Below are 23,150 nucleotides of genomic sequence, written 5' to 3' on the forward strand. Positions count from 1 at the left end.
CCTGGTTCTCTCGGGAGTCCGTCCACCCTCAGCCCCTGGTTCTCTGGGGAGTCCGTCCCCCTCAGCCCCTGGTTCACCCTCAGCCCCTGGTTCTCTGTGGTCCGTCCACCCTCAGCCCCTGGTTCTCTCTGTGGTCCGCCCCCCTCAGCCCCTGGTTCTCTGGGGAGTCCGTCCCCCTCAGCCCCTGGTTCACCCTCAGCCCCTGGTTCTCTGGGGAGTCCATCCACCCTCAGCCCCTGGTTCTCTCTGTGGTCCATCCCCCTCAGCCCCTGGTTCACCCTCAGCCCCTGGTTCTCTGTGGTCTGCCCCCCTCAGCCCATGGTTCTCTCTGTAGTGCGTCCACCCTCAGCGTGTCCAGGACATCACACATCCTCTCATCACGAACACTTGTGGAATAAATGTAAGTGAAGGGACGGGGACGAAAGGTGAAGAAACCAGACGGTCCGAAAGGTTTTCTGAACCGCAGTTTCCACAGCCCCTCGGGAGACCCCGGCGCCGCCTCCTGGACTCCATGGCGGTCCTGGCCACTGCTGCTCGGGCAGTCCGTCTGAACTCCGCCCTCCCTCTCTCCACCCCCGAGGTCTTCTCTGGGACTCTCCCCTCGTCCCCTTCTCCTGTGCTAGAACTTACTGGGGTTCTAGTCCGTCCCGAGTGTGGATGCTAAACCTGGCCTCCCTCCAGGGGCTCTCCCGTCAGCTGGGCTGTGTGTCACCCCTCCGCCCAAGAGGCACAAAGTAATCAAATCGCCTCCTCCAAAGGCCGCTCCCTCCTCCCCGCCCTCTGGCCTGGTCGGCCTCTGTCCTCCGGGTCCCACGGGCCCCGGGGCTGTGTTTCCTCCCCCAACCCCTGCTCTCTCCCTGGAACGGGCTCACTTCCCCATAGATTCGGACCCTGAACATCTCCCCCACCAGCCAGCTTCTTCCCACAAGGCTCTAGCCCCCCTTCTCAGCAAGGACTCATCTCCTCTCACTTGCTTCTACTTGCACACATGCTTCTACTGGGTTGGCCAAAAAGTTCATTTGGTTTTTGCCACAACATGGTACAGGAACTCCTGAACGAACTTTCTGGCCAACCCAATACATCTTTTTCCCATGACCATCCTCACCCCTGGCCAACACGGTCGCCACAGGCAAGATGGAAAATCCTTCATAAACTGCAAACAGGTGAACCAGCTCAGTGACTTCCCACGTGCTCGACGAGAAAGTCCACGTGTTTATAAGGGAGTTCAGGGCCTTTCCCCCAGGCCCATGCGCCCTGCATGCTGGTCAGTCTGAACTCCTCTCCCACCTCTGTCTTCTAGTCTGGCAAGCCACCCACTCTGCCCTGGCCCCTTCCATGTCTAAGTCCTCTTTGCCTTCAAGACTCCACTGAACCATGATCTGCAAAGCTGCTTGAGCATTTAAGGCAAAGGGCAACGCGGCCCGTCTTTGAAACCACGGCGGTGCCCCTGACGGCTCGTGGACTGCAAACATCGTCTGCACAGACCTGCTATCACACGGCGAGCTGCTTGAGGACAGGCGCTCGTTTCTAAAAATTGCTCTGATATTTCTGGACCACGAGACTCACACACAGCACAGTGGTTCCCCTGTGGTAAGTGTTCAGTGCAGGTTCCCTGGGACGAATACATCGCACCTAGACGGCGTTCACTTTTAGCCACTCCAGCTCAGAGGAGAAGAACCACTTCAAAGCTGCACTGAACAGAAACACGGAGAGCCCAAGGCGGCCACAGCTCCGCTCCATGCCGCTTCACGTCCTCTGACCAGGATGCTGCTGGCTTCAGCCTGCTTCCTCTGCCTTCTTGCCCGCTTCCAGGACCCAAACCTTCTGGAACTCATCTCATCTCCAGTAATGGAAACCCACGTCCAAGGACCTTACATACCTGGAGTTACTCTGGCTTGTGGGGTCTGAGGAAGGACCAGGGAAAGGTCGGTGCAGCCAGGGCCCTGCCCACACGGTGGACCAGGACCCACCCCCGCCAACACCCGCCTTCCTTCTTGGCCGCTTTCTCCGCTTGCTCTCTGTCCTCTCTGCCCTCTCCACCACAGGAAACATGGCCAGCGACCGTTCCTGGCAAGACCCCTCTCCGCCCAAGCTCTCTCTAGTTTTCCACCCAAACAAGATGGAGAAGAGGCCCATCGGCCCAGCCTTGTGAGGTGCTCCTCTCTGGACCAGTCGGCCGGGTCTAGGGGCAGAGTCCCACTGGACCACTGCAGCAGCTGCCCTGTCGAGACAGCGTGCGGGGAGGCAGGGGCTTCCGGGAAGGGGGCCGGGGCTTCCAGAAAAGAGAGGCAGGGGCTTGACGGAAAGGGAAGCCGGGGCTTCCAGAAAAGGGAGGCAGGGGCTTGACGGAAAGGGAAGCCGGGGCCCACTTCGCCTGTCACCCTGGGCAGGACAGTGCGGGGCATCAAGGTTTGGGAGCTCCACTCTCAAGAGGTGGGAAGCTTCTCCACCTTCCCTGAGCAGACAGCTTTTCTCTTCATGTCATCTTTCTTCATAGACGCTCCTCGTTCCTTGCATTACGGGAAACAGACATACACGTGAACCCGCCCTAGTGTGACTCCTTGAATTTCTCTCCTGCCTTGTGATTGCTCCTCTTCCAATCAGAAGAGGGGTTTCCTAGGTAACCGTGGATAACCTGCATACTTCTAACCACCCCCACCCCCACCCCCGTCCGGCCCAGCCATCAGCTTCCTGATCCTGGGAGCTCAGAGTTTCAAAATATATTTTATAAAGGATATGACCAACCTTCTTCACAAAACTCCCCCTACCCCCTTTCTTTCCTTCCTTTTCTCTATCTGAACATTTGGTCCAAACCACACTATTTTTAAACCAGTGGTTTACTCACATCCCAACTTCTTGCAACCTAATTCTTGTTTCTATGTAGCAATCCACACCACACTTTTCTCTCCTGTAAGAAAAGAAACTGTTGTAACTGAGATGTAAGGTTTTGGTCACTTAAGCAGAATATGTTACCAACTGGGGTGTGTTTTTGGTCTACATGGAAAGAGGTATCAGTTATATCCTGAAAAAAAAAGACAGATTTTCCTTTTTTTCTTTATGGTGAATTAATTTCATCAAAATTTCTTGAGTACTTCGTTATAAATGCCAAAAAGAGTAGGAAGTTCAAGACCTAGCGCTTGACACTGATTTACAGTGCCAGGACGGGAAAATGTTTAAATATAAGGCAATGGAGCAGTTGCTAAAACAGAAGAACGTGCTAGAAACACTTCTACTACGACCACAGAATTTCAAAACTTGCACACTGGTTGCACTACTAGACAGACAATCCAGGATAAATTACCATATTTAATGAAAGTCAGGATAAGAGATGGATTTCCCTGGTGGCTCAGATGGTAAAGAATCTGCCTGCAATGTGGGAGACCTGGGCTTGATCCCTGGGTTGCGAAGATCCCCTGTAGGAGGGCATGGCAACCCACTCCAGTATTCTTGCCTGGAGAATCCCATGAACAGAGGAGCCTGGTGGGCTACAGTTCACGGGGCTGCAAAGAATCAGACATGACTGGGTGACTATGCATAGCACAGGGTAAGAGATTATCCCGGTAAGCCTTCGTGTACACATCGAGACCACATCTGTCATCTCTGGTACAGATATTTCACCGGCCTAATTTCCAAGGCTAGGGTCCTTCCTCACCTTACTATTGCCACTTCCTTTAAGGAGCAGGTGAGGACTAAGAACAGTGGCCACATCTCTCAAACACAGACGCCAAGCACTTCTGTGAAGTGTTCTTTCTCCTCTGAGAAATATTACACGAGGCATCCTACAAAACAGTTCTGGAAGGCGACTGGCATTTTGTGGATTTTGTCCTCATCCCTGAATTGTGCACGCGTGGAAAAGACGTCTGTGTAAACGAGACTTAGGACCAACCCGGAATCCCCAGTTCTTGTTTGCTGCGTAACCGGAAGGGAAAAGACCAGGGCAGGGCGTGGGGGAGGGTCTCTGCGTGGCCGGTGGGGAGACTGGGCTCAGACAGAGGTGACGAGCATGGCAACACCAGTGGGTGGACCAGCTGTGCACAAGCTGGGGCACGCAGGGCACCACGGGGCTCCACAGCTCGACGGTGTGCCGGCCGGGGCCGCGCAGGACTGCCAATGCCTGGCCAGGAGCCGCGGGGACGCGATGCAGTCACGCCACACTCAGTGGAGTGAGCTGGTTTGTGAACACGAATAAGACACCCTCTGGGGCTTCCAGAACACCTCGAGGGGACTCTGCTGGAGACAGAGGCGTGTGAGCAGGTGGGTGGAGACCCTGGGGACGGCAGGACGGAAGCCCCTTCGCTTGCATCCCCAGCGTCTGAGTCACAAGAGACCCCGTGATGGGGACACCCTCGCCTGCACCGTGCTGCCCTGGGACGTCCTGGTCTCCTTCACGGGACTCTCGGGACATTCTACCTTGCTGTCTCCTCACCAGACCCCAGTCAAATCCCTTCGATGATAACACCCTCTCTGGCTCCAAACTACACCTGCACAAATGATCACAGTGATGCTATGGACTGCTAAAGTGAAGCGAAACAGAGACAGAAGCTCCCACAAAGACTGGCTGTTTCCACCGGGTTTTCTAACTCCCCCATTCCCCGCGTCCCCCTAGCCTCGCGTCTCAGATTCTGCCCCGTTCTGGACTCAGAACCAGACTCCACCTCTGAGAGTGGGGCCCGCAGAAGCCCTGGGCCAGCAGTGCTCAGCAGAACACGCAGACTGTCCTGCAAGGATTCTGCCCCAACATCTGGGGCGCCCGCCCCAGCAGCGGCCTCCACGCTCCCCCAGGCCAGCCTGAGCTGGGCCCCCCTCCACACGTGTCTGGATGGCTGTCCCAAAGGCCAGCTCCTCTGTGACCGCCGGTCTGTCCTGCTGCACACCTCCACCTGCTGCCGGGCCCGCTACCAACACCCCAAAGGCAGGCGCCTAGACAGCGGGACCACTGGGCCCCCCTGTGCGCATCGCCGGTCCTTCCCCCTGGAGGGGCCCCTCCTCCCGGGCGTGGCTGCCCCCTGCTTTCCTTGGTGCATCCTCCTGACTGCTCCCCCCCACTGCTGGAGCCTCAGACTGACCAAGTTGAGGAAAACAAGTCGCCAGGAGACACTGGAGTCAGCTGCCTGGAGCCGCCCTAGCCGGCAGGTCTTGGCCCAGCCCAGGGTAACACTGAAGCCCAGAGGCGCTGGGGGCACAAGAGGCTTGATGGCTTTTCAGGAGGCCAGACAGGAGAGGCCCAGGTCTGCGGGGCGTCTCTGCTGCTCGGAGATCTGAAGTTGACTCAAAAAGGTCTCACCAGTATATCGCGGAGACTTCCTTACAAATACAGACGCATCCTTAGAGACTCAGCTCCCGACTCTCTAGTGAGGGTTAGGGTGTGGTGATGCTCTGTACAATTCTGAGGCAGCATTTGGACTCATGCACCTTGTGGTCACCAGGACAACATCACTGACTCCTGAGGACCGCGGCACATGGGGCCCGAGTCTCCGTGGGGTGTGAAAAGGGAGGTGACAGACAAGGGGACTGGCGGTGGGGGGGCGGGGGAGGGCCGACTCCCACCGCAGCCCCTGGGCACTCATCTGGGTGGCAGCCAGTGGAAAGAAGTGACCCTGTGAACTGAGATAACAACTTTAAAGACCCAGCGATGGAAAGCCTTTCTCATAACTGGCCCCCATGATGGGGGAGAGGGGAGTTCTGCTCCTCACTCCATCCCTGCAAGCAAGACAGAGACCTCCTGTCCCCACACACGCTGCCCTAGGTGCAGGTCTTAACCTGCGTCCCTCTGATCGATACTGTGGGGGTGAGACCAGGCACCATGAAGGGGTGTGAGGCACCCTTACCTGCGTCTTGGGAAGAGGGCATTCAGTCCCCACACTTACAAAAAGGTGCACAAGGTGCCAACCACAGACACTGCTGGAGAACTCCCTGAAAAGTGCCAACGGCAAGTTCCAAAGGAGAGAGGCGCTTCCCAGTTAGTTTCCACAAGGGCGCGGGGTGGTGTGGCAGGCGGCTGGGGATGGGACCCTACTGGCCGGGCGCCTGACCCCTGGCCCCGCCTCCCCGGCGTCCAGGAGGCGCTCGGTCCCTCCCTGCTCTGTGCAGGGCTGCTCCTCTGGGGTCAGGTCAGCCTGCAGGGGACCCCCAAGAATCCTTCTGCAAATGGCGAGGTCCTGGGGGACGCAGCGGAAGACGGGGGTTCGGGGACTGAACTAACTGTGTTCTATAGTGTCTCCCGCTGGGGGCCAACGGGGCCGCTCTGTGATGGCGACAGAATGCACCCCTCCCTGGCTGCTTTAGAAAGAAGGCTTGGGGACGGAGGGGAGAGAAGGGATCGGGGAAAAGAAATGCCAGGCTAAAAATAATTTTCTTTGAACTGCTTTCCGGGCTGTCTGAACCACAACAATAGACGTTCTTATACTCATGCCACCAGCCTTGCAATAAAAATGAGGGAAGGGCGAGCAGCCAGCGGAGTTCTAAGGCCATCTCCTTGGCACTGCGCGCTATTTCAAGGGGACGCGTCTTCTGACATGCTCTCCCAAGATTAGCTGGGGCAGGCTTCTCACTGCCGGCCCATCTTTAAGTTCCGGTAACTGTGCTTATTTGGCTCTGTCTAGAAAAACGACCAGAGAGGTCAGCCCCCTGCTGGCACTGCCCGCAGCATCGCCCTGGCATACAGCCCAGAGCCCAGTCCTGTGGATGACAGAGCCTGGCCTGCCAGCATCCACGCCACTGGATGAAGTATTTGTTTTTTTTTTTTTTTCTTTCTGATTAAAATTTTACTCCTCAAGTTGCGGGAAGACCAGGCTCCATTTCAGAACGACATGCGATGTGGACTCTCCCTCTCTTCCCTCTAGAATCAGCTTCATCATCTGGACCGACCACCAGACCCGAGCGGACTCGCTGTCCTGAGGTCGTCCCCTGTCTTACAGAAACCAGATGGGTTGACTGTGGAAGTTACGGGTTGATACTCGACCACCTAGCAGTTAGTTTAGAAACCGGCGGTTTTCAAAGCATGTCACACAGACGGGCTCATCTTGTGTTTGCTGCAACCACTGAAAGACGGTATCCGAGCTCTCAAGTGGGCAGAGGAGGGGACTGCGGCCCGGCGGCCCGGGACCAGGTATTAGGACGCAGAGAGGCGGGAACAGGGCGCCCGACTCCCAGCCCTTTCCAGACCACACGGTCTCGCCTTCCAACGCAATAAACCGCCTCCGGTCTTGGAATCAAAGCTCCTCTAGGGAGGGAGGGAGGGTGGATAGGCACCCACCAGCCACGAGGCAGTGAGCCTCCCTCCACCCCTGAGAACACTGAGGGTGGGTGGAGGGAGGCACGGGCCATGGGCCCCTGCGGAGCCTGCATCAGGGGGCCCGCAGGTGAAGACTAGAACACGACTGAGCCAGCAGCCAGGGGCAAGCTGGGAGTCCCGCAGGTGGAGGCGGCCGGGGAGGAGGAGGGGAGGACCGGGAGGAGGACAGCAGTGTCCCCGTGCCAGTTCTGAAACCGTGCAGTGAGCCCCTCTGCTGAGGATGCTCTTGCCTGGAAGAGGGGGCCGGGCGGTTTAGGGCGGCCCCCGCTATTAAACCAACGATAGGTTCTCGAACCAATGGCGGCTCGTCCACAGCCTGCTCAGACCCCAGGAAGTGGCCTGGTGCGCAGGGCTCCGCCCAGCATGTGGGGTGACTGTTTGCTCAGTGAGCCTGCCTCCCCCCAGAACTGGTGCTGGTATCAGAGAGAGGATGAGCTGGAAGAGGCTTGGGCTGAGGCAGCGAGGGGCGGAGAGTGACTGTGTGTTTAACTGTGGGAGGCGCTGAGATGCGGAGGGTCTCTGGCCTCAGACCTGCCTTGGTCTGCGCAGCCTTCAGCCCTGACTCAGGCTCACCCTAAATAAATCCCTTTGTCCTGAAGAGTCACCATGAGGGACTCTGTCCTGATGACAAAGCAGCCTAACAACCCAGAGGTGTTTTTATAGAAGCTGAAGGTCTCCACCAAAGGGCGCTGACTCCCATTAATCGGGACTGGGGAGGCGTGTCACTCACAAGATGTCAAAGGGAGCCCCCAGCTCAGCCCTCAACCTCATGCAAAGAGCTGGTTCTGAACACCCAACGCATTCAAATATGAGGGACAAAAAGCAATCACACGCACACCACCGATGCGCCAACTGAAATACAGGGAAGGAAAAAAAAGGGAAACGGCAGAAAAACTGACGGGAAGTCAGAGAAAAATGCTACCACTGGGTCAAATGAAATTTCTGGCTAAGTATTTTGCAGTGAATTTTAAAAACCAAACGAAGCAATTTATCTAAGAAGGAAAAATCACAAAGCAGTAATGACTTCGGGAAGAGACAGGAAGAAAACAGAACTGGAATATGAGCTTGAAGAACTCAGAAAAGGTGGGTGTGGGACAGAGTATCTGAATGTGGGCAAGAAGGGGCCCAGAAGATGGGGGTGGGGGAGAAGGTGGGGGGGGGGCACCCAGACCAAGTGGAGAGAGAGACTTTCCAAACATCAGAGGGAAAAACAGCAGCCCGAGGCGTCGGACAAAGGAGGGCTGGAGGGCATGTGTGGATCCCCAAGGGCAGGATCAGGAGAGAGCCTTGTTGATACGATTCAAGAAAACTTTCCTGAGACTCAGGAGGCAGCAAACCTTGATTAGAGAGAGACAAGGGTTCACAGAGTAGCAAGAGCAGGTCGCAACCGAGAGGGATCCTCACACGGTTATTAAACTTTGAAGACAAAGAATTCTTTAGGAAGAAAGAAAAAAAGATCAAGCCTGGCCTCAGATTTCTTTACATCAACTTCACCTTGAGAAGACAACTGAGCAACATTTACGAGACCCTGCTCCCCCCAAAAATGGGCAAGCCAAGGACCTGAAACCCAACCAAGCTGCCAGGTAAGTACTGACATGAACGGAGACACAGAGCTGAGTGTGCAGGCGCTCAGGGAACACCGCCTCCCTCAGTCCCTGAGCACACTTCCAGACGCACACAGAGCTCCTAGGGCGCAGCAGGGTCTTGGTGTGTGGCGTGTGCTTGTGTGTGCTTGATAAACGTTCACTGAGAGACCAACAAAACAGCTTTCGTGCCACAAACTGCTCTCTCGGCTTCATTTCCTCGGTACCCAGAATGTGAGCGGGTAAGAAATCACTTCCCGAAACAACACTGGAAAACTCCAAGATCTTTAAAACCTTCTGTTTCAAATCCTTTGTTTACTAAGGCAGGAAAGGTGAAAACCGCATCTTAGAAAGATTTTCAGAAAGTACTGACATAAAAGAGGTTTCTGATATGCTGAAGGTTCGCTATAGATTCAGACCACATTTGTCTCTTACACACTACATCGCAGCAGAACTCTATCACACTCTCCCACATGCCATTTGTCACACAGAAACAAAAAAGGATAAGCCAGAGAGGGTTTGTTTTTTTTTTAAACTTACTTTGGATGTTCAAACTTGTCTATAAGATCAACTTTTTCCACCAGGTCTCCTCCAACTGTTCGGACTAAGTCATAGAAATCATTCTCCGTGTAGTCCTCGCGAGGCAGCCAGAAGGAGATGTCGTTGATCACAGCAGGGTATTTGCTGAGAGGCTAACGAAACGAGAGAAGAAAAGATACTGATTTGTTAGTTGGATGTCAATGTTTGAGTGTGTTCAGGGCAAGTTTCACTTGGGCTAGTTAGAAAATGCTGGCAAGACACTGCTTCAGCACTTGAGTGTTCAGGAACAAAACGAACTTAAAAGATAAGCCAGTATCCAAAATTCGCAAATCCCCGTGAAGATTATAGATCCTTATCACACTCATGTGTAACGTTACCATATATTCTATTTATATTGTCATTAATGTTCAGTTTAGTATGAAGCAATTTGAATACATCATACTTCATTTTTTTTTCCCATTTGAAAACTAGAGGAGAAAAGTTGACGTCCAATTAACAAGCAATTCATTAACTTCCTGTGATACTTTCAGGAAGCCATTTTAATAGAGAAATAAGTAAGGGCCTGTCAGAATTGATATTTCAATTAGTAATGTCATTATTTGTTAGTATTTCTAATTATTAAGGGAATACTTCTGTTAATTATGTAGGGAGTTATTTTTCAAATTATGCTTCTAAGGATGTGATAGACACAAATGTAGCCATTCCTCCAATTTATCCCCCTCTTTCCCCAGTTTATTAGGGGTCACTAACTAGCTCACAATATTGGATACATATTTAAAATTAGGTATTTTTAGAAGTTATCACATTTGTTTACACAGCTTAAATACATACATCATAAATACATATCTATATATTACTCATATATATACACATAGACATAGACAGTCATGATGGAAGTCTGTAAGTTACTTCCACAATAAAAAATGTCTCCTTAAATGCTTCATTATATACCTATGAAATCTATACAACTAAGGAAATATCTACTAAAGCTATAAATCTGTTAGAAGAACAAGTTTATAAATCGATTTACACTAAGCACTGTAAACCCACTGATGAATCACTGATTTGAAAAAGTGTAAAACTTTTTAAACAGCAAAACCTCTGAAGAACCAATAACTCAAACATAAATGATCTCAACTTGCAATATCAACAAAGCTGTCAAACAAAAGCATTGGTTCGGAACACACATTTCAAACGAACATAATAGAGCTACCATCCAGGTGCTCCTGAACAAAGTACCACCGCTCCTGAAAAACATCTTGTTTTTTTCAGAGCTGAGATGCTGTGATAAACAATCTGCAGGTAAAGATAACAATGCGAGATGAAGGGAGATGGCTGGTTACACAGTGCTTTTCCTTTGAATGGTACCCTTTTGCCACTTCTAGAGAACATGGGAATTTAGAGGAATTAGTTAGGAGGCAGGGGTTGTCAGGAATAAGCATGAAATCTCTTCCACGACAGTCATGGGAGGAGGCACTGGTTTCAGGAGTCCAAGAACAACAGTCAACATGACCACAGCCAGAATGTAAGACACTACAAAATATAGGGTTTATATTACCATAAATACAGGTGTTAAACCATGGAGGAAAACCCAGACCTTTGCATTGCAAACCTAGTTCACGCTAACAAGAGGTAGCAAGTTTAAAGCAGCGACAGCAGGTGCCTTGCGAGCTTGGCAAGTGTAGAACTCGAGGCTTTCACAGCTCCTGATGGCTCACCCTCTCTCTCTTGCCTCTCTTCCTGCAGGTGAACATCTTTTCTTTCCGCTCCAGTGAAAGCATGTGGGAGGCGGACTTCAGAACTGACCTGGCTGAGACACCCCCACGTAGACCATCTGATGAGGCTGAGACTACAGGGTCACTGTGTCTCCGCCCTGCTGTGCCCTTTAGCAATGACACGTGTGCCATCGGGCAGAGCTGCTTCTGCACCAGGAATCTGTCTTTTCTTCCCGGCCGCATGGAGGCTTTCTTCTTAAGCTTGGAGGTTCTAATGAGGCTGGGCCTGCGCTTGTCTTGGTTTATTCTGCTCAGGACTCAACGTGTGCCTTCACCCACACGGTTCACGTCTCCATCCATGTCGGAAAATTTCAGCCAAGACCCCCGTTTTTTCTCTTCTGGAACCCCAGTGCTCCGTGTTGCAGGGCTTCTCAATCTATCTTCCATTTCTCTTAACTGACTGACTGCAGGTTTTTAATCTTTAGGTATTTGTGCTCTGTGCTGGGTGTAATTCTTTAGTCACAGCCTCTGAGTTCCTCATTCTCCTTTCAACTGACTTCTGGTCTCATCTGTTTCTCTCTCTTTTTTTTTAAATCTCTATTTCAGTGAATCTATTATTCATTTCTAATATTTCTAATTTCTTTTCCCCATAAGTATTTATACTTCGTTTTTTGCCTTTTATTCAGAATTTCCTCTTCTTCATCATGGTCTTGAAGAACTAAAAAGCCTCTTTATGAAAGTTAAAGAGGAGAGTGAAAAAGCTGGCTTAAAGCTCAACATTCAGAAAACGAAGATCATGGCATCTGGTCCCATCATTTCATGGCAAATAGATGGGAAACAGTGGCTGACTTTATTTTGGGGGGCTCCGAAATCACTGCAGATGGTGACTGCAGCCATGAAATTAAAAGACACTTACTCCTTAGAAGGAAAGTTATGACAAACTTAGACAGCATATTCAAAAGCAGAGACATTACTCTGCCAACAAAGGTCCACCTAGTCAACGCTATGGTTTTTCCAGTGGTCATGTATGGATGTGAGAGTTGGACTATAAAGAAAGCTAAGCATTGAAGAATTGATGTTTTTGAACTGTGGTGTTGGAGAAGACTCTTGAGAGTCCCTTGGACTGCAAGATGCAACCAGTCCATCCTAAAGGAGATCAGTCCTGGGTGTTCATTGGAAGGACTGATGGTGAAGCTGAAACTCCAGTACTTTGGCCACCTCATGCAAAGAGCTGACTCATTTGAAAAGACCCTGATACTGGGAAAGATTGAAGGCAGGAGGAGAAGGGGATGACAGAGGATGAGACGGTTGGATGGCATCACCGACTCAATGGACATGAATTTGGGTAAACTCCGGGAGTTGGTGATGGAGAGGGAGGCCTGGCGTACTGGGATTCATGGGGTCGCAAAGAGCTGGACATGACTGAGCGACTGAACTGAACTGATCTCTTTGAGGACCCTGGGCATGGGGGAGGGACCCCAGGGGGCTGGCGCCTCCACCGCCTCTGGAGGAACAGCTGTCGAACCTCGAGGCGGCTTCACTGAGCTTTGCAGCCAAGCGTCAGGCCTTGGTCTTGGTCCTGCTGGGTGTGTTCACACGTCTGAGGAGACTTACCTCACAGTTTCCTCATCTCTCAGACAGAGATGGTGCCTATGTGAGCAAACTGCAGTGAAGACACGAAGTAACACTCGCGAGGCACATCCTTCATCGTTTTCTCGCCCAGCTCAGTGGACGCACACCTGTGACAGCTGTCCAAGACCCTGTTGCTAAAGGGACTCGGGTAGGGGAGGTGGTGGTGGTTTAGTTGCTCAGTCGTGTCCGACTCTTGCGATCCCGTGGACTGTAGCCCATCAGGCTCCTCTGTCCATGGGATTCTCCAGGCAAGGATGCTGGAGCGGGGTGCCGGTAGGGGAGGGGCTTGTCTAAAGAGGGAGATTTTGGTTTAACGGGGCTCCTCGGCCCTGGCTGACCCCTTGCTCCAGGCTTGCCTCTGCCAATATGCAAAATGTAAACGTCTCCACGCACCTGCTAAGGTGAAAACCTCACAGGCGGCCTTCCCATTACCCACGATGAAGTCAACATGCTCCAGCCCCGTAACTGTTCAGGAACGCTGTCTATTAAGGCCACTTTACCCGTCCACGGTAACGCAGCCTGGTGCAGCCGTGCTTTACTCAAGGAATTGGTTTCTGCACCAACGCCTCCCTCTCGACTGAACCGCCCATCTGTCCCCTAGTGTTGCTCAAGGAGGGCACAGGTTACCGTCCCCACAGGGAAGGTCTGCTCTGGTTAGCGATTATTCACTCAGCCTCTGGCTTCTTCCCTTTAGGCAAAGCTAATATGGTTTTTTTTTCTGTTTAAAGATTATTGTGACAGTCGTTCTAACAGGGGCGGGCCAGCCTCCCCATCAGCTCGTCACTGTTCTGGAACTGCCATGGTGACGTCCACTCAGCTTCCAGCCACGGCCACATGTGGGCTAAGTTCACCCTGTGCGGTTTGCCCCAGGCTCGGCATCTCCTCCGATAACACCGCCCAGGCCCTCGGTTTTGATGGTGATCATGCTACCGATGTGCCGCCCGTGGGTGCCGTGCGCCGGGGAGGGCACTGGCGCTTTCCTCGCTGACGGACGGCGCGCTTCTGTGACGCGGCCACCTTTCCTGTTCCCACGGCGTCCACGGGGACACTGTGGCTGACAGACATTACCTGATGTGCTCAAGGTCAACGAGCCAGTGAGCAGCAGGGCCAAGGTCAAAGGCAAGGCCAGGCTGTGCTCTTAACCCCCATGCTTTAAGGCCTCCATTTAAAACAAGAGTTTCACAGGAAGCAGCTCAGCTCCTTAGTACTGTTTCCAGAAGCAGTCTGTTCAGCCCAATTAATAACTGTGTAAATAAGACCAAAGCTAACATGTATCCCTATGGTGCCGTCCATGACATTTCCTTTTCAAATGACTCATTTAGCTTTTCGATTAATTATCTCGACTTACAAGCACTTCCAGTCTGTTTACTGTCTGTGTGACTGAGATCTTATCTAAATGAACTTAAAAGCCGGTCTTTCCTATAAAAGAGTGTGCATTACCAATGACTTTCCTGTACATTCAAATGACAGCCCTCAGTACAGTTCCGTCTACTGGTCCTGTAACAAAAAACGGCTTCTTGAATTTGGCTGCCAGGTTTGGTGCTTGACAAATTCAGGCTGTTCTCACTCAAGGCTCCATGCTGCCTTGATGTTTACAGATTTTCTCGCTTTGTTCCAACAGTTTGTTTTTGATTCTGACTTAATTTCACTGAGCGCCAGGAGTGCACTGTGCTGGTCGGAGGGAGGCCCAGCTCCCACTCGGAAACTTTTGTTCTGTGACTTCACCGAGAAGCCACGTGAGATCCACCGAGTTCTAAGCATGCTTCCAACCTTTAAGGGAGCCTCCCATGTTTGTTCTTATCTTTTGACAGAATTTCAGTTAGATACGAAGATTCGCAGGAAACAACAAAATTTCCACAAGGAAATCACGTGGAAAAATGCAACCCTTCTGGCGAATGTGGACTGGATTAATTTAGCATGTTTCTAAGCCACGGCCCCCAACTATCCACTGATGTCCTTAAGAGCAGAAACAGGACCTGAGGTCTTTTTGAATCCTCTCTGATCTACTTTCAAGCTTAAGAATTCTTTATTTGGGACTCCCTAGTGGTCCAGTGGTTAGGAATGTGCCTGCCAATGCAGGGGACATGGGTGCGACCCCTGATCTGGGAAGATCCCACATGCCGTGGACAGCTAAGCCCGTGTGCCACAGCTGTGAAGCCCCCAGGCCCTGAGAAGCCCCTGCAGTGAGAAGCGCCTAGAGAGCAGCGTCCGGTCGCCACAGCGAGAGAAGGCCCTCGCACAGCAACAAGACCCAGTGTGGCCAAAAGAAACAAGCATATGAAAATTAAAAAAAATATTCATTTAAAACAAATCAAATGCCACCAAGCATTAGAACACCAAAGACGGCGGGTAGGCAGGCGGGACACAGCACCGCACGGGCCCAGGCTCTCTGCGGGATGGAGCGGACCCGGGGCAAGGCGCCAGGGTCCTGCCTCAACATGGCGGTTCTTAGCTTAAGAAACAAGGGGGGAAAGTAAGCCCCAGAAATCTCTGTTCAAGTGCAATTTCATCTGTGCTTCTGGTTAAAGTGCTGCAGGGAGAGGGGCCTGCAGCCCAGGCCACTCCCTCTGAGCATCGGGGGAGTGCTGACAGAGAGGACAAGTGCTGAACGTAAAAGGGCATCTTTCAGGGGAGATGAAACGCTTCTCAAACTGACTGTGGAGCTGGTCACACATCTCCGTGACTGTACCAAAGACCACCAAACTGCACAGGTTTAATGGGGAAACTGTATAGGATGCAGATTACGTCGCCATAAAACTGCTGTGAAGACAATAAAAATCACTATGAAGACAATAAATATATTGCTGCGAATAGATAAATGCATCAGGTGAACAAAGAAGGGCCTCTAGAACGGAGAACTTCTATCTCCTGGTCGGTCTCTTCATTTCATCTTCAGAGATTGTCAGAGACATCACTTCTTAAATTCACTTTTTTCCCCCTCTGGTTGTGGGGAGCAGGGGCTACTCTCTGTCGTGACTTCTCATTGCCGGGGCTTCTCATGCTGTGGAGCATGGGCTTCGCTGTTCCAAGCCACGTGGGGTCTCTCTGGATCAGCGAGTGAACCTGTGTCTCCTGCACTGACAGGTGGAGTCTTTACCACTGAGCCACCAGGGAAGAAACTCACTGTTTTCAGCTTAAAAGACTGAGCCTTTCCAATGCCATCATGACTTCTGAATTCTAGCTGGCCCTCTCAGAGAAGGTTTACACAGTCATTTAAATCTTCCACTAAATTTCTCGGCTTATCTTCACAGTCTTACATCATCACTGTGTTTCAAGTGAGGTCACATACAGTTTAATGATGACAGCTGTTTCCAGGTAACCATGTTCACTGGGGGATGGGTATTTCCCTTCCATACACCTCAGATAAGTGAATCGGGGCTACAGATTTAAAAAAGACATAATGGGAAACTAGGTGTGTTAACCCTCGCCCCACATTTAACCTGAAAACAGCGTGAGCTCCAAGCACAGGCTGGCTGGCCTGCTCCCCGCGCCAGCTGCACCTCCCGTCACCCGCCGTCCTTACAGGGCAGGATGCTGGGAGGGCCAGGAGCTGGGACTTGACCTGGCTCACGCAGAGCTGGCCTTCAGACTACTCTCCAGTGTTCAGAGGAAAGTGGGCGAAACGGAAACCAACCTCCACCACTTGAGACATCTGACTCCCAGCGGCTGGTCCAACCTGGAGTGAAGATCACACTTCAGGCCTTTTGCAGGGCCGACTCCCTTGGACCGGACCTCCTTCCGCCCCTCCTCTCCCGACCTTTCCCTACACATGCAGGTGTTGGTACTTCTGCCCAATCCCCTAAGGCCAAAGAACCGGCCCGGGGCAGACCCCCCACCCTGTGTCTGTGAAGCTTTGTTCTCCATCCTATCTGACCATAGTAACGTCCAGGGCAGGTGCATTTGGGCAAATGACCTCTGAAAACATTTACGGATTTGGTTTTTCCAGAAAATAGCCTAATATTAACTCTTGGCAGAAACAGATATGGAACAAAAAGCTAACTGTGAGGACCTAAGTGTTTCAGAGAACACGTGGCAGCTGCTCTGGGTGGGGCGGGGGAGGGGGCTGGGGAGCTGGGAGAAGCAGGGGATGGGATGGGGTGGGAAGAAGACCCCAAGACACAAAAAACTGGGGGGCTTCCTGGGGATCTACGGTGTTCTTATACTTCCTAGGTGACCATTTCTGTCCAAATATTAGAGACAAAGAAAATGAAGGAAAAAATGGTCTCAATTTTTAGTCATTTACCCAGAGAAATTATGTTAAGAGGAAAACAAGGGCCACAGTTTATGCATCCACATCTTAAAAAGAAATGGTTTCTTCTCTATTTAAAATAAAATTCCACCTGTTAATATTAGATTCTATTTCAGTAACAGAAACAATGAGTTCAACTTCTCCACGTTAGGGAGAAATGTGAAGCGTTATTTTCTTCGGCAGCAAATCCATGCAGAAATGTGAAGCGTTATTTTCTTCGGCAACAAATCCATGCGAGTCGAACACTGTTTACAGCGCAGTGCGCAGGGCAGGCGTGATGGATCCAGGCCTTCGTTCCGGGTACATGGATGGGGTGAACGCGGGTCGTGATGGAGGCGCCCTGTGCCCCATTTAAAGCACCGTGCGCAGGGCAGGCGCGACGGAGGCCTTCGCTCCGGGTACGTGGATGGGGTGAACGCGGGTCCTGATGGAGGCTCCCCATGCCCAACGCAGGTGCGCGCTGGCAGAAGCCGGGGGAGAAGACGGCCACTGTTGAGCAGCCGCCCGCTCTGGCTACTCAGGCACAGAGAGGAAACATTACGAGCTCAGTAACGACGAATTTCCCTTCTGAAAAGTGAACAGAATACTCCATACACTGGATCGCCATGAAGGCAACTTTCGGGACTTCTTCCCTTCTCCCCAAACCATCCCATGCTCGTCACCGCAAAGGGCACTAGGTTGTCCAGGCTCCCGCGCCCATCCTCACCGTGGGGCCAGCTGTGCGGTGTGGCCCCGGCAGCGTGGATGGGACGCAGGTAACACACAGCAAGGGGCAGCAGAGGTGGGTGTGGGCACAGCGCCTGTGGCTCCCCAGCCTCTAACCCACCCAGCAAGTCACACCTCGCCACGCAGGGGCCCCGAGCTGCTCCGAGCAGCCCGACTCCCACGTGAGCTGGACACCACCTGCCTCAGCCTCGCAGACGCTGCTGTCAGACAGCAGGCACAGTCTCACCCCATCGAATCATTACGGAGATCAAATGGGATAATATATATTAAAAGTCCTTATAAACAACAGAACACTATAGAAGGTGACATATGATTAATTATCCTTTTCTTTTTGTTTTGTAAGTTTAAACAAAATTCATCAGATGAACAACCTAATAATGGTTACCACTGAGCTGGGGTCCATCGTGACTATCCAGGTTGTGAAGATCTTTTTTGTACAGTTCTTCCGTGTATTCTTGCCACCTCTTCTTAATATCTTCTGCTTCTGTTAGGTCCATACCATTTCTGTCCTTTATCGAGTCAATCTTTGCATGAAATGTTCCCTTGGTATCTCTAATTTTCTTGAAGAGATCTCTAGTCTTTCCCATTCTGTTCTTTTCCTCTATTTCTTTGCATTGATTGCTGAAGAAGGCCTTCTTATCTCTTCTTGCTGTTCTTTGGAACTCTGCATGCGGATGCTTATACTTTCCTTTTCTCCTTTGCTTTTTGCTTCTCTTCGTTTCACAGCTATTTGTAAGGCCTTCCCAGACAGCCATTTTGCTTTTTTGCATTTCTTTTCCATGGGGATGGTCTTGATCCCTGTCTCCTGTACAATGTCATGAACCTCAGTCCATAGTTCATCAGGCACTCTGTCTATCAGATCTGGTCCCTTAAATCTATTTCTCACTTCCACTGTATAATCATAAGGGATTTGATTTAGGTCACTCTTGAGAGTGCCTTGGACTGCAAGGAGATCAAACCAGTCCATTCTAAAGGAGATCAGCCTTGGGATTTCTTTGGAAGGAATGATGCTAAAGCTGAAACTCCAGTACTTTGGCCACCTCATGGGAAGAGCTGACTCATTGGAAAAGACTCTGATGCTGGGAGGGATTGGGGGCAGGAGGAGAAGGGGACGACAGAGGATGAGATGGCTGGATGGCATCACTGACTTGATGGACATGAGTCTGAGTGAACTCCGGGAGTTGGTGATGGACAGGGAGGCCTGGCGTGCTGTGATTCATGGCGTTGCAAAGAGTCGGACATGACTGAGCGACTGAACTGAACTGAACTGAGCTGGGGTCCACCGCGCGCCAGGCAGTCACCTCTTGCATCTTCACACGAAGCCTAGGGGCCATCGCTCCGCTGGGACAGCCTGGCTCTGTCCCTGACTAGTTTTGGTAACTTTGGGGGGTTCCTTTAACTCCTGGTCTCCCATTTTCAAAAGCTATTCTTCCACTGACTGAGAGAAAGTCTAGAGGGACGGTTCCTACCTACTAGTGCTGGGGGCGAAGGGGCAAGGTGGCGGGGATGTTCGATCAGCAGACCTGCCGGGCAGGCATCTCAGAGGCAGGCATGGGGCTGACTGCGAGCTGGCCGCCGCTGTGTCCTGCACATCCCCGGCAGAGGCCGGCCCAGGCCATGAGCCTGGTACCCGCGGGGCACGTGCCCTGGCCCGGGGGTTCTCACTGCAGCTGGCTGGGACTGGAGCCCCTCACCGACGGAATCTATGCCCCTGGGGGCACCGCCTGGCGAGAGTCTCCTCTCAGAACTTGTGGGGGCTCCACAGAGCGTCAGAGCCCCATGCTCTAGTCCCAGGTATGAGGAACAGGGGCCACACATGGGTCACTCCACTACAGCTCCTGCGCAGCGCGGCCACCTTTAAGCACAGGGCGCTTCCAGGGGCAGCGGTCATCCCAACCGGGGAATAAAAGGCCCGTCAGCCCTCTGCCCCCGCCCTCTGCCCCCACCTCCAGAGCCAGAGGTCCACATGTATGTCACTGTGTTACCTCGCAGTTCCCATACAATCATGCCTCATTTAACAGAACATGTTAAAAACATACATTATATGTCACTTAACAACCGGATGGGATAAAGACTACTGTCCCCCTTTAGAAATGAAAATCCTGAGGCTTGGAGACGTAAGGGATGAGCTCAAGGTCACAATAACCAAGACCTGTCCGTGGGCAGCCCACTGCGTTCAGAGCTCGTTAACTTGTGGTGGCAGGGAGGCAGGACCTCATGGACGATGCAGATCTCTCTTAAGGTTTCAGGGAACTGTTTGTGGGCAGCTGGGGCCTGAAGGGGTTACTCACAGCCCAGGTCCTAACCAGCTTCAGATTCTAGACCCTCACTCAACTCACTGCTTCGTGCTTATCAGAAATAATGCCAAATTAATGTGATAAGAAACCAAGTTAATTTACTAAGAGAGCAGATCCTGAAAGGATTCATCATGAGGAAAAATATGTTTCTTTTTCTTTTTTGTATCTGTATGATAGACAACTAAACTTACTGTGGCAACCAGTTCACTATATATATATATAAACAAGTCAAACCATTATGCTGTACATCTTAAACCTATATTGTCGATCACATCTCAGTGAAACTGAAAAACACCTTTATTCATTCCTGTAGGAAAAATACGGTGATGACAGCCATCGTGACCTATACACACAATGAATGGATGCCTATACTTCAACTCTCAAACAAAAATAAATAAATGAAAATAAAAGGGTTCTATGGTCCAATAAGTTGGGGACATGCTAGCTTCAAGTTTCTTATAGCAAGACATCACAGAACCTTTAAAACATTAACAGGCTTTGTGACTCTCCCAGTGACTGAAGCCACGTCGCCGAATTTAGTTAGCAAATCTTTTGCCAGAAACACACCGTGGATCAAGGTGACGCAGGAGGGACAGGTTCTGGAGCCACAGGAATGGAAACTGAAAATTAAGGGCTGAACAATATAGATTTTGTAAACCAAATAATGTGTGCAAACCTATCCTTTGGGAACATCTCTCATCTACAGAAATCCGCCGGGCTTATGGTCTCACCTTTTCCTCACTCATCTGAAACCTCCTCAACGGAAGTGCGTCCTGTTCTTCTGCCTCTGTTTGCCTGCAGTGCTGTCCACCCCCACTCACAGCAGGAAGACGACGGGGACGCTCCCGCACGCAGGGGCGCCGACTCCTCCTGCCCTACACTCTCCTCACTTCGGCCTTTGTGAGACAGGAGCCACTGCAACCCCATTTTACAGAGGAAGAAAACGAAGACCAAGGTCACTGGCAGACATCGAAGAGCTGCTACGAAGGGGCCGGAGCACGAACCCACTCTTTCCCAGGAACACACCAAGTGCTGCCTAAGGCGAAGACTGAGGTCCTGATTGGACCCAAAGCGTGCCTGGCACAGTTTTCCACTTGAGTTTTTACAGTTCTTTTAAATGCATCCTGCTTTCTTATTTATCAGTCATTTGAAGGTTAGTCTTCTCGCTACATCATACGGCTCCTGGTGAGCTATATGTTTTGATTAACCCCATTCCTCAACCACAGAGGCTACAGTGAGGCTGAGTCTTATTATGATGAAAAGGGCTTTATGATATCAAGGAGCCAATCCTAAAAGGACCAACAGCCTTTAAAAAAATAATTATACAGGTGATTTTCATTTTTATTCTACAAAAGAAATATTTTCCCCACAAAACTCTGCTTTCTTTTTATACCTAGTTATCGTTAAAGATCCTGAGGTACCGTGATTTGGAAGGAGAAAGAATATTGGAAGAGGGCTGTTACAATAATAAAAAATAATGCATTTTTCTTTCTGCAGCTGCCTCTTGTCATTCAGTTTCCAGGTAACCTAATTCTTATTCTGATCAGAGGAAGAACTGAAGCCAGGTTTTTATTAACACCATCGATATCTACCCGCACGCAGGCACGCGCGCACAGTCCTCTGCTTCTAATTATGCACTCTACACAGGAGCCTCCCTGGCTGCTCGCCACACAGATGATGAAGAAAGTAGCTTTTGCTTCCAGAGATTTATTTCAAACACCTCTTCATTAAATGCTATTTGGAGGCAGATGCGTGTTTGTGGAAGGTTAAAGAAAAAACATGCTGACAAAATAGTCATCAAGGAAATGTGCCAAGGCAGACCCTTAGACAGCCTTGTTCCAAAGGACACACCCAGAACACACACACACAAGCACACACACATATGCACACACACCGGGGGGTGGGGGGAGGAGAAGAAATTACAAAAAGGCCTTGCATATCTCTTCTAAAATATGTGACATTCCTATGCAGAGAGTAATAAGCACTTGGAGATGCAGCTGGAAAATGAATGGCGGCTTCTTTGCTTGTTTCTTTTGATGGTGGTGATGGGGGCGGGGCGATGCCAACTCTGCCAGAGTCTGGTGAAGCCCACTGTTTGTGCCTTATGGCTTGGCTGACTGGGCTCAGGACAGCAAAAGGAAGCGCGGAGAGGAGAATGCTGACAGGAGGGGAAACGGAGCCCCGTCCCTCCCCTTCTCTCTGGGACCCTCATCTGCTCGCTCAGGGCAGAGGGGGGGTGTGCAGCAAAGGGGCAGGGCCAAGCCGGAGCTGCTCCAAAGCAGAGAGAGCGATGTCTCCTGGGAAAAGCCATCTTCCTGCTTTTGAACTCCATCACAGATCGGATGAAAAACTAAGGCAGAAGCATTAATTTCCTCAAAAGCCCTCACATTTAGGGACACAAAAGAGAACCCAGCCGACAGAGGTGCCCCAGTGGAAACAGCCGCCTGCTGTGGCGAAGGCCAGGACAGACCGCGGGGTCACCTCGCACCCTCCCTGGCAGCAGGGACCAGACTCACTGCACTCAGCCCGGCTCCGGAGCCAGTGGCCCTGGGCCAGTTGTGTCCTTGCTGGGCCTTGGTTTCTTCATCTGTAAAATGGGGTTAATTAGTAGTATCTGTGGAAGAGGTTTTCTGTAAAGTACTTAACAGGGCCTGGAAGCATGACAGAGACTGTTAAACAAATGGTCTACTTATAAACACAGGAGACAGGGAGCTGGATTTTGTTACTGAACAATCTGATTTATTAATAATTTAACATGGCTTCCACATTTTGGAGGGAGAGTGTAAGGTTGTCATGCAAATGAAATCCCTTGGAAGCAGAGCTGACTTCACGTTGTAAGGGGGGAAACTGAGACACCCAGAGCACGGAGGCTCCTTCTGCAGGGCCCACCTCATGCTTCCCCCAGAGCAGCACCCACCATGGGCGCTGGATAAATACTGTGGCCCAAACCGACTCGCGAGATCCGAGGCTTCCCTGGGAACACAACATTGCTTATTGTGACTCCATTCCTTTTACAGATTGTAATTGCTGAGAAAGAACAGTAATACATTTGGGATGCGGAACCATTTCATTTTCACAATGGCTCTTTTTCAAGCCTAGGCTTCCCAGATGATA

The 23,150-nt window shown here is 51.2% G+C and overlaps 1 protein-coding gene across 2 annotated transcripts in view; it reads right to left on the reverse strand.

Moving 5' to 3' along the window:
• FARS2 (phenylalanyl-tRNA synthetase 2, mitochondrial) overlaps positions 1 to 23,150 on the reverse strand; it is a 304,612-nt gene that overhangs the window by 101,122 nt on the left and 180,340 nt on the right. For both annotated transcript variants that reach the window (XM_068960892.1, XM_068960891.1), the window contains one exon: positions 9,418 to 9,569. In XM_068960892.1, coding sequence (XP_068816993.1) covers positions 9,418 to 9,569 — 152 coding nt within the window. The remainder of the gene's footprint in view (positions 1 to 9,417; positions 9,570 to 23,150) is intronic.

The sequence above is a fragment of the Capricornis sumatraensis genome, chromosome 22 (assembly GCF_032405125.1).
Source record: "Capricornis sumatraensis isolate serow.1 chromosome 22, serow.2, whole genome shotgun sequence".
Taxonomy (NCBI): domain Eukaryota; kingdom Metazoa; phylum Chordata; class Mammalia; order Artiodactyla; family Bovidae; genus Capricornis; species Capricornis sumatraensis.